Source organism: Hemitrygon akajei, chromosome 24, assembly GCF_048418815.1.
Source record: "Hemitrygon akajei chromosome 24, sHemAka1.3, whole genome shotgun sequence".
Lineage (NCBI taxonomy): Eukaryota > Metazoa > Chordata > Chondrichthyes > Myliobatiformes > Dasyatidae > Hemitrygon > Hemitrygon akajei.
In genome coordinates, this window is record NC_133147.1 from 27110291 (window position 1) to 27125571 (window position 15281).

Below are 15281 nucleotides of genomic sequence, written 5' to 3' on the forward strand. Positions count from 1 at the left end.
AGAGTGCAGAGGAAAGTGTTTTACTGTTACATAGAAAACTAGTGCAGACAGACAGTAAGATGCAGGGTCATGTTCGACCCTGATTCAAAGCCCTTCAGAAGTTAAGAATGAGGCATAAAACTTGTTGCTAATGATTCGGTTTATTAACTGTTACAAGAACAAAGAAGATGAAGGACGAAGAAGGATGAGGAGAGAACTGGAGAGAGAACAAAGAAGAGCAGAGGAAAAGAGTAAACAATCATGTTCTGTACTTGCACCAGACCAGTGATAACAGGAAATCCCATTGAATAGCCAGATTGATGTGACATCTTGCACTGAAACCAGGAAGTTTCCAGAAAAATACAGAGGGAGCTGTAACTACAAAAAAAGTTGCTGAACAATTACACACACAAACAAGCATAGGGATGTTAAGCTAGAAAAATAACTATTATACAGCCCAATCCAACGGGAGGTTAGGTCCGATGTAGAGTTGCCTCACGTCTGGCACTTATGTTTCCAGCTTCACTTTCTGACACCAGTAAGTAGCACAAAAAGAGTGGGGTGGGGGAAAGTAGTGATCGTGGGTTCAATGTCCATTCAGAAATCAGATGGCAGAAGGGAAGAAACCTTTCCTGAATCATTGAGTGTGCGTGTTGAGGCTCCTGCACCTCCTTCCTGATGGTGGCAGTGAGACGAACACGTCCTTGATGATGGATGGCCTCATTTTAAGGATGCTGGATGCTGGGGAGGCTAGTACCATGATGGACAGGCTGAGTTCACAGCTTTTGGCAGCTTCTTTCAATGCTGTGCAGTGCCCCCACCACCTTCCCTATACCAGGCAGTGACGTAGCCAGTGACTGGGGTTGAATTCTCTCCATTGTCTGCCAGAAGTTTGTAAGTTCTCACTGTGACTATGTGGAATTCCTCCGGGTGATCGGTTTTTCTCTCACATTCCGAAGATGTACAGGTTAGGTTTAGTGGCTATGTTAGTGTCAAGCTGCCTACAGCACATCTTCAAACTGTATTAGTCATTGACACCAAACAACCCATATCACTGTATGTTTCCATGTACGTATGACAAATAAAGCAATCTCTTGACATTCTCCAGCTTCAGCTTGCTCCACTTGACTTATTTCCTCTTTAGTTAGCACCTGGAGAAGAGAGGATGCGAATAACAGATCACTGAACCAAATGTTTGAAGGGAGGGGGCTGTTCCTGATCCTGGTCATGTGGGACTTCAGGCTTCTGTATCTCCTGTCTGATGGTAGCTGCGAAAAGATGGCATCACCTAGATGCTGGGGATCTTTCCCCATCATCTCCTGCAGATATTGAGGATGGTGGGGAAAGATGTGCCGTGATATACTGTGCTGAACACAATTACAATAGAAGTCCATTGTAGTGCAAAGTATTGTTGTAACGAGGCAATGATTAGTGTTGTGCCAGTTGGTTCAAAAACCAAATGATAGAAGGGAAGTTGCTGTTCCAGAATCTGTATCACCTGCTTAATGAAAGCTGTGGAGGTAGTGTAGCTATGACCACTTATTCCAAAAGAGATTTTGTATTTTGGTTCTAATTGTGTTGTTTCTCATTAAAAATCGTGTATAAATTATGTTCATTTGTTTTCTCTGAATGATGCTCCGTGCCTGTGATACTGCTGCAGGTTTATGGATATTGCCGCCTTGAGACAGCACCTCCCGTAGTGAGGAGGAGTGCGCTTTGTATTTCGGGCAGAGTCCAGTACTCTTTACAGCTGCTTGTGCTCCTGTGCTGGCGAGTTACATGATGCATCTAGTTGGAATATTTTCAACAGTATGTCTGCAGATAAGTGTTAGCATGTTTGGATACATGTCGAGCCACCTTGACCTCCTCGTGATGCTAGTGCACCTTCCTTTCGATTGCGTCCGTGTGCTGGTCCTTGGACAGGGTCACCTGAGATGTTAATGATTTTTGTTTACTATTGTTAGATGTTACACGATAATGTTCATACAGATCAAATCAGTACTCAGTTCATTGAGCTAGAATAACAATGCTGAATAAAGCGTAAAAGTTGTCAAATAAAGTGCCGTGTAGGTAAATGATAAAATGCAGGGTCATAATGAGGTAGATTGTGAGGTTAGGTCCATTTTATCATACTGAGGAACCATTCTTGGAATTGGTTTATTATTGTCACTTGTACTGAGATAGAGTTCAAAGCATGTCTTGCATACTGTTCACATAGATCGGGCTGATCAGGCTGCACTGCTCTGCAGCTTCTTGTATCTTGGGTATTGAGGTGGAAAACAATGACGATGCAGAATGAAGTGTAAAAAGCTACCAAAAAAAGCTCAGTACAGGTAAACAATAAAATGCAGGGTCATCTCGAAGTAGATTGTGAGGCCAGGAGTCCATCTTACACAAGAAGTCTGTTCTAGAGTCTGATAACAGCAGGATACAAGCCTTCAAGCTCAGGAATTTAGAGCTATTAATTCTTGTGTAGATTACAAGTTAAAGGGGTATCATACTTCTCTTTCCCTGCCTGTTCATGTCTAATAACTATTTTTACTTGTTCACAGGAGCTGAGCATGTCTGAGGAGGACCAGATGATGAGGGCAATAGCCATGTCACTGGGTCAGGATATTCCAATGGACCAGAGTACAGAATCACCAGAGGTAATTTAGCATGAAACATATTTATTTTAATTTAGAGATGTTAAACAGTAATGCCCAAACGAGCCTGCGCTGCCGAATCACGTCCATGTACTGACTTGCTCGTCTGTAATATGGGAGAGAACCCACGTGGTCTCGGGGCCAATGTACAAACTCACCAAAGCAGCAGCAACTGAACTCAGGACGCTGGTGATGTAAAGCATGACTGTAACTGCTGAGCTGCCTTGCTGCATGGCCCTCCAGAGACCTCACGTTACCTGAATGTGTTGAGTATGAACAGTCTGCAAGACAAATTTTCCACTATACCTTAGTACATGTGCCAGTAAGAAACTGATTCTAATTCTTCTGGTGACATTCATACCAATCACAGGCACCACCCACCCACCTTTCATTGATCCCACCAGACAATGGAGCAGAATTAGGCCATTCAGCCTGTTGAATCTGCTGCACCATTCATTCATAGTTGATGTATTATCCCTCTCTCCTCCATTCTCCTGTCATGAGGTGCAAAGGATTGCTGAAGTCCACTTTCTCCAGGAAAGAGATCATTTGTTACTTGTCACTGGCAGGCTGTTTAGTGGCAGCATTTTAGTGTAATACATCACAAATGGCTATCAACTTAGAATCAGAAGTATATATTAAAAATTAAATACATAGTGCAAAACTTGTGAAGTATTCGTGTCAGAAAACCCAGGCGGGTCCAAGGGGAAGAGAGTCCAAGTAAAAAACTGTAAACAAAGGTGGTCTGGTCCTCTTGTACCAGAGTACTGATTGTATTGAAATTACAACAAATAACATTAACTAATGCGATAGCTCCATTCAAATAATATTACACCTGCCACTAAAACCAAAAAGTTTTCAGAAAAATACAGAGGCAATTACCATATAACCATATAACAATATAACCATATAACAATCACAGCACGGAAACAGGCCATTCCGGCCCTCCTAGTCCGTGCCGAACTCTTAATCTCACCTAGTCCCACCTACCCGCACTCAGCCCATAACCCTCCACTCCTTTCCTATCCATATACCTATCCAATTTTACCTTAAATGACACAACTGAACTGGCCTCTACTACTTCTACAGGAAGCTCATTCCACACAGCTATCACTCTCTGAGTAAAGAAATACCCCCTCGTGTTTCCCTTAAACTTTTGCCCCCTAACTCTCAAATCATGTCCTCTCGTTTGAATCTCCCCTACTCTCAATGGAAACAGCCTATTCACGTCAACTCTATCTATCCCTCTCAACATTTTAAATACCTCGATCAAATCCCCCCTCAACCTTCTACGCTCCAATGAATAGAGACCTAACTTGTTCAACCTTTCTCTGTAACTTAAGTGCTGAAACCCAGGTAACATCCTAGTAAATCGTCTCTGCACTCTCTCTAATTTATTGATATCTTTCCTATAATTCGGTGACCAGAACTGTACACAATATTCCAAATTTGGCCTTACCAATGCCTTGTACAATTTTAACATTACATCCCAACTTCTGTACTCAATGCTCTGATTTATAAAGGCCAGCGTTCCAAAAGCCTTCTTCACCACCCTATCTACATGAGACTCCACCTTCAGGGAACTATGCACTGTTATTCCTAGATCTCTCTGTTCCACTGCATTCCTCAATGCCCTACCATTTACCCTGTATGTTCTATTTGGATTATTCCTGCCAAAATGTAGAACCTCACACTTCTCAGCATTAAACTCCATCTGCCAACGTTCAGCCCATTCTTCTAACCGGCATAAATCTCCCTGCAAGCTTTGAAAACCCAGCTCATTATCCACAACACCTCCTACCTTAGTATCATCAGCATACTTACTAATCCAATTTACCACCCCATCATCCAGATCATTTATGTATATTACAAACAACATTGGGCCCAAAACAGATCCCTGAGGCACCCCGCTAGTCACCGGCCTCCATCCCGATAAACAATTATCCACCACTACTCTCTGGCATCTCCCATCTAGCCACTGTTGAATCCATTTTATTACTCCAGCATTAATACCTAACGACTGAACCTTCTTAACTAACCTTCCATGTGGAACTTTGTCAAAGGCCTTGCTGAAGTCCATATAGACTACATCCACTGCCTTACCCTCGTCAACATTCCTCGTAACTACTTCAAAAAATTCAATAAGGTTTGTCAAACATGACCTTCCACGCACAAATCCATGCTGGCTACTCCTAATCAGATCCTGTCTATCCAGATAATTATAAATACTATCTCTAAGAATACTTTCCATTAATTTACCCACCACTGATGTCAAACTGACAGGTCTATAATTGCCAGGCTTACTTCTAGAACCCTTTTTAAACAATGGAACCACATGAGCAATACGCCAATCCTCCGGCACAATCCCCGTTTCTAATGACATCTGAAAGATCTCCGTCAGAGCTCCTGCTATCTCTACACAAACTTCCCTCAAGGTCCTGGGGAATATCCGGTCAGGACCCGGAGATTTATCCACTTTTAAATTTCTTAAAAGCGACAGTACTTCCACCTCTTTAATTGTCATAGGTTCCATAACTTCCTTACTTGTTTCCCACACCTTACACCATTCAATATCCTTCTCCTTAGTGAATACCGAAGAGAAGAAATCGTTCAAAATCTCTCCCATCTCCCTCGGCTCCACACATAGCTGACCACCCTGATTCTCTAAGGGACCAATTTTATCCCTCACTATCCTCTTGCTTTTAATATAACTGTAGAAGCCTTTCGGATTTACTTCCACCTTATTTGCCAAACCAAACTCGTAACTTCTTTTAGCTTTTCTAATCTCTTTCTTAAGTTTCCTTTTACATTCTTTATATTCCTCGAGCAATTCCTTTACTCCATGCTGCCTATATCTATTGTAGACATCCCTCTTTTTTCGAACCAAGTTTCTAATATCCCTTGAAAACCATGGCGCTTTCAAACCTTTAACCTTTCCTTTCAACCGAACAGGAACATAAAGATTCTGTACCCTCATAATTTCACCCTTAAATGACCTCCATTTCTCTATTACATCCTTCCCATAAAACAACTTGACCCATTCCACTCTCTCTAAATCCCTTCGCATCTCCTCAAAGTTAGCCTTTCTCCAATCAAAAATCTCAACTCTAGGTCCAGTCCTGTCCTTCTCCATAATTATATTGAAGCTAATGCTATTGTGATCACTGGACCCGAAGTGCTCCCCAACACATACATCTGTCAGCTGACCTATCGCATTCCCTAACAGGAGATCCAACACTGCCCCATCTCTAGTCGGTACTTCTATGTATTGTTGCAAAAAGCTATCCTGCACACATTTCACAAACTCTAAACCATCCAGCCCTTTTACAGAATGAGCTTCCCAATCTATGTGTGGAAAATTAAAATCTCCCACAATCACCACCTTGTGTTTACTACAAATATCTGCTATCTCCTTACACATTTGCTCTTCCAACTCACGCTCCCCATTAGGTGGCCTATAATACACTCCTATCAGTGTTACTACACCTTTCCCATTCCTCAATTCCACCCAAATAGCCTCCCTAGAGGAGCTCTGTAATCTATCCTTCCAAAGCACCGCCATAAGATTTTCTCGGACAAGCAATGCAACACCTCCTCCTCTGGCCCCTCCTACTCTATCACACCTGAAGCAACTAAATCCAGGAATATTTAGTTGCCAATCACACCCTTCCTGCAACCATATTTCACTAATAGCTACAACATCATAATTCCAGGTATCAATCCACACTTTAAGCTCATCCACCTTTCTTACAATGCTCCTAGCATTAAAATAGATACATTTAAGATACTCTCCACCTCCTCCTCTCTTTTCATCCCTAGCAATGCATTCAAATTTATTATCCTTTTCTTTCTTCTCCCCTACAACTTCGGGCTGAGCGTATCCCTCCTCCATCACCTGCCTGTCCTCCCTCACACACGGTCTACTTACTTGCTCTACTGGTGAACTAACCTCCTCTCCCATAGTTTCCTCAAATTGATTTCCGCCCCCCCATCTTACTAGTTTAAAGTCTGCCCCGTAGCCCTAGCAAACCTCCCCGCTAGGATATTGGTCCCCCCAGGATTCAAGTGTAACCCGTCCTTCTTGAACAGGTCACGCCTGCCCCAGAAGAGGTCCCAATGATCCAGAAACTTGAATCCCTGCCCCCTGCTCCAATCCCTCAACCACGCATTCATCCTCTACCTAATTCCATTCCTACTCTCACTGTCGCGTGGCACAGGCAGTAATCCCGAGATTACTACCTTTGCAGTCCTTCTTCTTAACTGCCTTCCTAACTCCCTATACTCTCGTTTCAGGACCTCTTCCCCTTTCCTACCTATGTCATTGGTACCTACATGTACCACGACCTCTGGCTCCTCACCCTCCCACTTCAGGATATCTTGGACGCGATCAGAAACGTCCCGGACCCTGGCACCAGGGAGGCAAACTACCATCCGGGACTCCCGATCACCTCCACAGAACCGCCTGTCTGAACCCCTGACTATCGAGTCCCCTATTACTATGGTCCTCTTTCTTCTATCCCTACCCTTCTGAGCTACAGGGCCGTCCTCTGTGCTGGAGGCCCGGCCACTGTCACTTCCTCCAGGTAGGCTGTCCCCCCCAACAGTACTCAAACATGAGTACTTATTGTCAAGGGGTACAGCCACTGGGGTACTCTCTAGTACCTGCCCCTTCCCCTTCCTGACCGTGACCCACCTACAAAATGGAAAACTCGCTGTTTATATAAAAACACAAAACAAGCATAAGAAAGTTAAACTACAAGAAAAGTAACAATGTTTATAGCCCAATCCTACAACTCTGACACGACCTGTATTGTGACCCTTTCAGATCTGATGTGGGTACTGTTGTGTCGGTGATACTTACACTTGGGCGTAGTTGTATGTGACCTCCTCGGGTCTCAATTCCTCCTGTGTGAACTGACCCGCCTGACTTGTCCCGTGCGCCCAGTCCTCACTTCTCTCCCCTTCCGCCCCAGGAAGCAGCCCGTCGCAAGGAGGAGGAGGAGCGCAAGGCCCGTGAGAAGCAAGAGGAGGAGGAGGTGAAGAGCCTGGAGCGGTACCAGGACGCCGAGCCCCTGGAGCCAGACGAGCTCAATGCATTCACAGAGAAGATGCTGCCCGGCTGCTTCCACCTGCTGGATGAGCTGCCGGACACAGTGTACCGCGTCTGTGATCTGATCATGACTGCCGTCAAGCGCAACGGAGCTGACTACAGGGACCTGATCCTGAAGCAGGTTGTGGAGCAGGTGAGTGTCCGTGTTCACTAATTTTCAAAGTAACTATTATTTACACGTGTACCAAGATGCAGTGAAAAGTTATTGCAGGCAAATTCTTTCCATACACGTCCTCAGTATCAGCTTTATTATCACTGAAGTTTTATGGCAGATGAAAAATTACCATAAATTACAAAAATAGTATAATAATTGCAAGAGAGGAAAAACAGGGTACTGTTCGTGGCCAGTTCAAAAATGTGATGGCAGAGAGGAAAATGCTTCGACTAAAGCATTGAGTTTGAGCCTTCAGGCTCCTGTATCTTGTCCCCGATGGCAGTCGTGAGCCAGCAAATGGTTCCACAGTTCATTATCCAGAACAAATTCAAACCAAAAAAAATTAAAGCCAGTTGGCAGACAGTGAATTACATATAAGATTTCTGTTAATTCTTCATTTTTCACATATTTGCATCAAATCAATGCTGTTTCTCTCTGCAGGTATGGGAAGCCGCCAATGTCCTCATCAAAGCAGCACTCCCCCTGACCACGAGCGACACAAAGACTGTGGCGGAATGGACGAGCCAGATGGCCACGCTACCGCAAGCATCCAACCTTGCCACCAGGATCCTGCTGCTCACGCTGCTGTTTGAGGTACCCACTTCACATCCTTTGTACTTCAGAGCCAGTGGGCCCTTTATTCAGGGCAGGGGGAGGGGCCAGCAGAATAGTGTAGGATGGTGTGGGTGTTAGAGATGGAAGGAGAGCTGTACTGTTAGTTGTCACATTAGGTCCCCGTGCGGTATGTTGGAGGTGGTTCCCCGGTTTCAGTGGATGGCCGTTTGTAAGCTGGCAAGGAATGTCGAAATATGTCTGCCTAGTGCTCAGCGATTAATCAGAGCAGATTACAGGGGAATGTCGTCTCTCATTGGGCTTGGGTGGTCTTCAGCAATTTTAGAACATAGTACAGAGCAGGAACAGACCCTTTTGAGCAAAGTGTCCGTGTGGACCATACTGCCAATCTCATTAGGCCCACAGCCTACATGTGGTCCATGTCTCTCCATTCCCTGGTGTTCTTTTAAACGCGGTTGGTATGCTACATTGGCACTGGAATGCGTGGTGACACTTGTGCTCAGTACTCCCTTGGATGTTAACCCAAACAACATATTTCACTGTATATTTCAGCATACTTGTGATAAATAAATCTGAATCTTCCCTCTTAAGCATTGCTTTCATATCAGCTTCTACCACACGCCCCGGCGCCATGTTTTACACTACACTTTATTTTTTTGACAGATTGGGAATTCTAAAGAAGCCTTGCAGGGTACAGGCAGTCCTCAGGTAACTGCAGGGTTCCTTTCTGTTCTGTTTGTAAGTTGGAGCGGCAGCAGCGTGTGAGGGATGGTCACAGGAACACCAGTGACAGAAGAGTGAATGGGCACCTGATGACCCAGCCACATGCCATTTCTGTTGTCAGGACTGCCAGAGGTTGTGGCCTCTACTTGACTATCTGAAAGGCTGCTCCTCAGGTTCTGGCTACTCAGAGTGCGGCAGATATCCTGGTTGCTTTGCACCTCGGCCTGGCCAAGCCGCCCATTCACAAGTCCATTCATAGTGGGGGTGTCCAGGACCAGAGGGCACAGCCTCAGAATAGAAGGCCATCCCTTTAGAACAGGAATGAAAAGGAATTTCTGTAGCCAGAGGGTGAGGACTCTGGAATTCATTGCCACAGACAGCTCTGGAAGCTAAGTCATTGGGTATATTTTAAGCAGAGGTTGATAGGTTATTGATTAGTAAGGGCGACAAAGGTTACGGGAGGAAGGCGAATGAGATTGAGAGGGGTGATGATTCAGCCATGATGGATTGGTGTAGCAGGCACGATGGGCTGAATGCCTGATTCTGTTCCTGCGTTTTATGGTGAAAGCAGGTGGGACAGTGGATTTTGAGAGTCTGATAGGCACATGAGAATGAAGGAGTGGAGGACTGTGGATCTTGTGTGTGGAGGATTTGGGGAGGGTATGAAGAGGTTCACCAGGATGCTGTCTGGATTAGAGAGTGTGAGCTATGAGAGGTCACCAGAAGAATTGTAATAAGTTTATTATTGTGACATTGCTGAGGTACAGCGGAAAATTAGTCGTGCATACTGTTCATACTCAGTGTATTGCGGTAACACAAGTTAGTGTGTGATCATTCGAGCTGAGTAAGATGTTCTTCCAAGGAGCTATCTATTGGTGGGTCCTCTTGTGCCTGTAGAGGCCGATCCAGGATCCACGACTTCTGGTGCAGTGTGGGCACGGGTTAGTGTTTGGATCTTTTGGTTGATCAGTACAAGGTAAAATAATGCAGAATAAAGTGTAACAGTTACAGTTCAGTGCAGGTAAACAAGTCCATTTTATCATACTAGGAAGCCGTTAAACAGTATTAAATCAGCATGCCGTAGAAGCTGTCCTTTAGCTCAGTGTTATTCACTTACAAGCTTTTGTTTCTTCTGCCCAATGGGAGAGGGGAAAATTAAGAATGTCCACAGTGAGTGGGGTGTTTAATTCTTCAAACTGCTTTACCAAGGCAGTGAGAAGTGTGGACAGAATCCACGGAAGGGAGGCTGGTTTCGGTGATGTGCTGAGTTGAGTCTACAGCTCTCTGCAGTTCCTTACATTCACGAGCAGAGCGGTTGCCATGCCTCTTGACCCGTGATGAGCACTTGTTATATGCTGGGAGCTGGCCTGCTTGAAAAACTGGATGCCTGTGGCTGACGAGCTGGGGACTGCCTCTAAACCACCTGCCTGTTGTTACAGGAACTCAAGCTGACCTGTGCCAGGATTGTGGAGACGAGTGGTATACTGGATGTCTTGATTAAGTTGCTGGAGGTGGCCCAACCGTGCCTTCAGGCCGCCAAGGAACAGAAGGAGGTGCACACACCCAAGTAAGTGCTGGAGGTTAGGTGGAAGTGAGGGAGATGTGCCTTTTATTCATCTCCTGGGCAATTTTCTCCTACTAGACTTCCAGTTGGAGTGTGCTCACACTCTTAAGTGCCTTCTAATCTCCTACCATGCCTCAAGTTTATTGTTACAAGCACAGGGCTGTACTCACAAGGAAAACATAAATCAAACCAGTAATTTGTCACTTGCAGACTTCTAACTCAACCCACTCACGAGTCTGTAATTTATAAAATATGTACACATGCCTCAGCATAAGACCATATAAGCAGTGTATAATCAAATTATAAGTTAGGGTGGCACGATCCTGTAGTGGTTAGCAGAGAGCTTTACAGTACAGGCAACTAGGGTTCAATTCCTGCCACTGTCTGTAAGGAGTGTGACCATTCAGCCCATCAAGTCTCCTCTGCCATTCCAGCATGGCTGATTCCCTTTCAATCTCTTCAGAGTCGTAGTGAAGTACAGCACAGAAACAGGGCTTTTGGCCCATGTAGTCCATGCCAAAACAATTTAAACTGCCTACTCCCATTGACCTGCACTGGGGCCATAGCCCCACAATCTGTGTACCTATCCAAGCTTCTCTTAAAGGTTAAAATCGAGCTCACGTGCTCCATTTGTGCTGGCAGCTCATTCCACCCTCTCATGATCCTCTGAACGAAGAAGTTTCCCCCTCATGTTCCTCTTAAACTTTTCACCTTTTACATTTAACCCATGACCTCTGGTTGTAGTCCCACACAACCTCAGTGGAAAAAGCCTGCTTTACCTATACTGCTCATAATTTAGTATACCTCTATCAAATCTTCTCTCGGTCTTCTATGTTCCTAGGAATACAGTCCCGTCCTATTCAATATTTCCTTATAACTCGGTCCCCCAAACCCGGCAACATCCTGCACTCCGTCAACCTTGTTTACATCTTTCCTGTAGGTAGGTGACCAAAGCTGCACACAGTGTTCCAAATTAGGCCTCACCAGTATCTTATACAACGTTAACCTCACAACCCGTCTCCTGTACTCAATGCGTTGATTTCTGAAGGCCGATGTGCCAAAAGCTTTCTTTACGACCCCCCGTGATGGAAGCTCAAGCTTTGTTGCTGACTCACCAGCCCTCATGCTCGCATGGACTTTGACTTTTAGATCAGAGCTTGGAAGTGAAGTTCTTCTTGACTGCCCTCTTTCTCTCCCCACCCACTCCGTCCCTCAGGTGGATCACTCCTGTTCTGCTGCTGATAGACTTCTATGAGAAGATGTCAGTGTCCTCGAAGAGGAGAGCGCAGATGAACAAGGTGAGTGTTGAATGTCTCCCAGGGTTTGACAGCTGCATTGAGCGAGGAGCACGCTCCCATTTTGCATCCCAGTGTGGTGGAGGGGTGTGGTTTCAGCAGTGTTGCTTATCCCTCCGCCTTCTCCTGCCCAGTTCCTACAGCCAACGGGAAACAACTGGCGCTGGTTTGATGATCGGTCGGGGCGGTGGTGCAGTTACAGTGCCAGCAACAACAGCACCATCGACGCGGCGTGGAGGATGGGGGAGACCAGCGTGAGGTTCACGGCCGGCCGGCGGCGCTACACTGTGCAGTTCAACACCATGGTGCAGGTAAGTGTGCCCCCGAGCACCCAACGGGCACTTGGTGAAAGGGGGACAAAGTCAAACGGACTTCAGGGGTCTGCGAGAAATGGGAGTGATGGGAAGATGTATAGAAAGTCATACAATACAGCCCAATACAGACCTCTCGGCCCACAGTTTTGTGCCAACTTTTTATCCAACTCCAAGGCCCCCAACCCCATGTAGGTGATGGAACGGCCAGGCAAGAAGGCCATTCCACAGGCAGGTTATTATTTATCAATAACGTAAAATAATTAACTAGGCATTCCGTCCCAAAAAACTACCGAGGTTAAAGGTGCGTGGAGCTCACAAATAGCAATCTTCAGGCATGCAAGTATCTGCGTTAGAGAGGAGTTGCGTGCCAAGAAAACACGTCCATATCGCTATTTTCCATAATTTGACAAAAATTACCAAGGTTTATCTTCTTTTTGTTTTTCTGTAAGGATATTATTTTTTCCTGATAGTGATTTGTTAATTTTCTAAGGGCAAAATTGCTATAACCCACGGGTGACCTGTATTCGGAGCTGTACAGCACAGAAGCAAGCCCTTTGGCCCACCATGTCTATACTGACCCATCACATTTGCCTCCATTATTAGAATTATATATTTCTATGCCTTGCCTACTAAGTTTCTGTCTAAATACCTTGTTGGGATCTTGCGTGCTGTTGTTTACCTGCACCATTCTGTGTAGCTTTTATACTGTATTGTTATTGTTTTGCCTTGTTCTACCTCGATGCACTGCGTAATGATCTGATCTGTTCGAACAGTATGCAAGACAGGTATTTCACTGTATCTTGGTACATGTGACCAATAAAAATCTAAAACGCAACACGTTTAGCGTAGTAGTCAGTGTAACGCTATTATAGCGCCAGTGACTGTGATTTAATTACTTGCTGTCTGTAAAGGGTTTGTACGTTCTCTCTGTCACTTTATTTTTTTTAAATCTCCGGGTGCTCCGATTTCCCTCCACATCCCAAAGACGACTGGATAATAAGTTGAGCACCCCAGGGAGTTGAACCACAATGTACAGGTACAGTGATGCCTTTGGCCATCATGTAGTCCAGGGGTTGTAAAACACTTGAAGATGAAAAGCTCCATAAAAACACCAACATGTTTCTCCTTTAATATTGCCATAAACTGCTGTCTGCAGTTTACCCACACCCACACTGTCTAAAACCTGCTCCTTAGGTGAATGAAGAGACAGGAAACAGGCGGCCGGTGATGTTGACTCTGCAACGGCTGACAAGGAAGGAGACTAACTCCAAGACAAGCAGCTCACAGTTTGTCCAGGACCTGGAGAAGACCCTGGAAGAGGGGAAAGAACCTGAGCCCAAACCCGCCGAAGAGAAAACCTCTGGTAAGATGTCCAGCAGCAAACAACCTGCTGGAAGTCTCAGTAGGCTGAGCAGTGTCTGCGGGAAGAGAGGAACTGTCAGCATTTTGGGTCAAGACCATACATGGGCTGCACCGTAGTGTAGCAGCTAGTTTAACACTTCACAGTGCCAATTCCTACTGCTGCCTGTCAGCAGTTAGAGAGTGTAGGATCCGAGAGACAATCTTGAATCCAAAACATCCTTTTAGAATTGCTGAAGTTTAGAAGAATGGTGGAGGGTGTGGTCTCATTGAAACCTATCGAATAAATACGAAGCCTAGATCGAAAGAATGTGGAGAGGATGTTTTCAACATTGGGAGGTTGTGATAGTCTAGGACCAGAGGGCGCAGACTCAGAGTAGAAGAACATCCCTTTAGAGCAAAGATGAGGAATTTCTTTAGCCAGATGGTGGTGAATCTGTGAAATTCATTTCCACAGACAGCTGTGGAGGCCAAGTCATTCAGTATATTTTAAAATTTGAAGTAAATTTATTGTCAAAATATGTATATATCAATGGTTTATTGTTGACATTTACAGGAAAATAAAGAAATGCATAGAATTTATGAAAATCTATTCTTAACTACGACTAACAAACATCCAAAGTGCAAAAGAGGGCAAATCGCGCACATAATTTAAAAAAATATAAGCAAATAAAATAGTACTGAGAACGTGAACTATAGTCCTTGAAAGTGAGTTGGTAGTGTCTGGAGTCAGTTCAGCATTGAACTGAGTGAAGTCATCCACATCGGTTCAGGAGCCTGATGGTATATGGTATTAGTGTGGGATCTAAAGCTCCTGTACCACCTCCCCATTGGTCATAGCAAGAGGTGGACATGGCTTGGGTTGTGAGGTCTTTGATGAATACTGCCTTCTTGTGGATGTGCTCAGTGGTAAAATGGGAGGTTGATAGCTTGTAGATTAGTCAAGGCGTCAGAGATAACGGGGACACAGCTCGGTGCCCTGACTAAACGCTCACTTCTCCACCCTGCCTACAGGAAACCAGGGACTTGTTCTCCCAGGTCCCTCCATTCAACGACAGCTTGTGGACAAACAAAAGAAAATTGTTTATGTTTGTTGTCCTTTTTAAGATGCAGAGCCTCCCCCGCCCGAGCCCACAGCGGAGAAGGAGCCGAGGGAAGAGGTGAAGGCTAATGACATCGTCATCCAGGGACTGACCGAGGAGCAGATGACGGTGCTGATTCGCTCATGCGTCAGCATGATCAGCGTTCCAGTGGACCCCGACACATTGCACGCCACCCTGCGCCTCTGCCTGCGGCTGACCCGTGAGCACAAGTGTGCCCTGATGTTTGCTGAGCTGGGCAGCACCCGCATGATCCTGAGCCTGACCCAGGGCTCCGGCTTCAACGGTTTCACACCACTCGTCACCCTACTCTTCCGGCACGTCATCGAGGACCCCTGCACGCTCAAGCACACCATGGAGAAGGTAGGCCGCAGCCCACCACCATCCCATTCCAGCATTAGTACTCTTAGTACTGTGGGAGGGGGGCTCGAGGTGTATGGGGGGGGGGGGCGTTGGTGTGTAAAA

The 15281-nt window shown here is 45.4% G+C and overlaps 1 protein-coding gene across 4 annotated transcripts in view; it reads left to right on the forward strand.

The window, feature by feature from the left end:
* huwe1 (HECT, UBA and WWE domain containing E3 ubiquitin protein ligase 1) overlaps nt 1-15281 on the forward strand; it is a 172644-nt gene that overhangs the window by 141582 nt on the left and 15781 nt on the right. For 3 of the 4 annotated variants that reach the window (XM_073028614.1, XM_073028618.1, XM_073028616.1), the window contains 9 exons: nt 2532-2627; nt 7598-7867; nt 8330-8482; nt 9125-9169; nt 10624-10751; nt 11965-12046; nt 12178-12354; nt 13552-13720; nt 14824-15179. In XM_073028614.1, coding sequence (XP_072884715.1) covers nt 2532-2627; nt 7598-7867; nt 8330-8482; nt 9125-9169; nt 10624-10751; nt 11965-12046; nt 12178-12354; nt 13552-13720; nt 14824-15179 — 1476 coding nt within the window. The remainder of the gene's footprint in view (nt 1-2531; nt 2628-7597; nt 7868-8329; nt 8483-9124; nt 9170-10623; nt 10752-11964; nt 12047-12177; nt 12355-13551; nt 13721-14823; nt 15180-15281) is intronic. The other variant, XM_073028617.1, reaches the window with a different exon arrangement.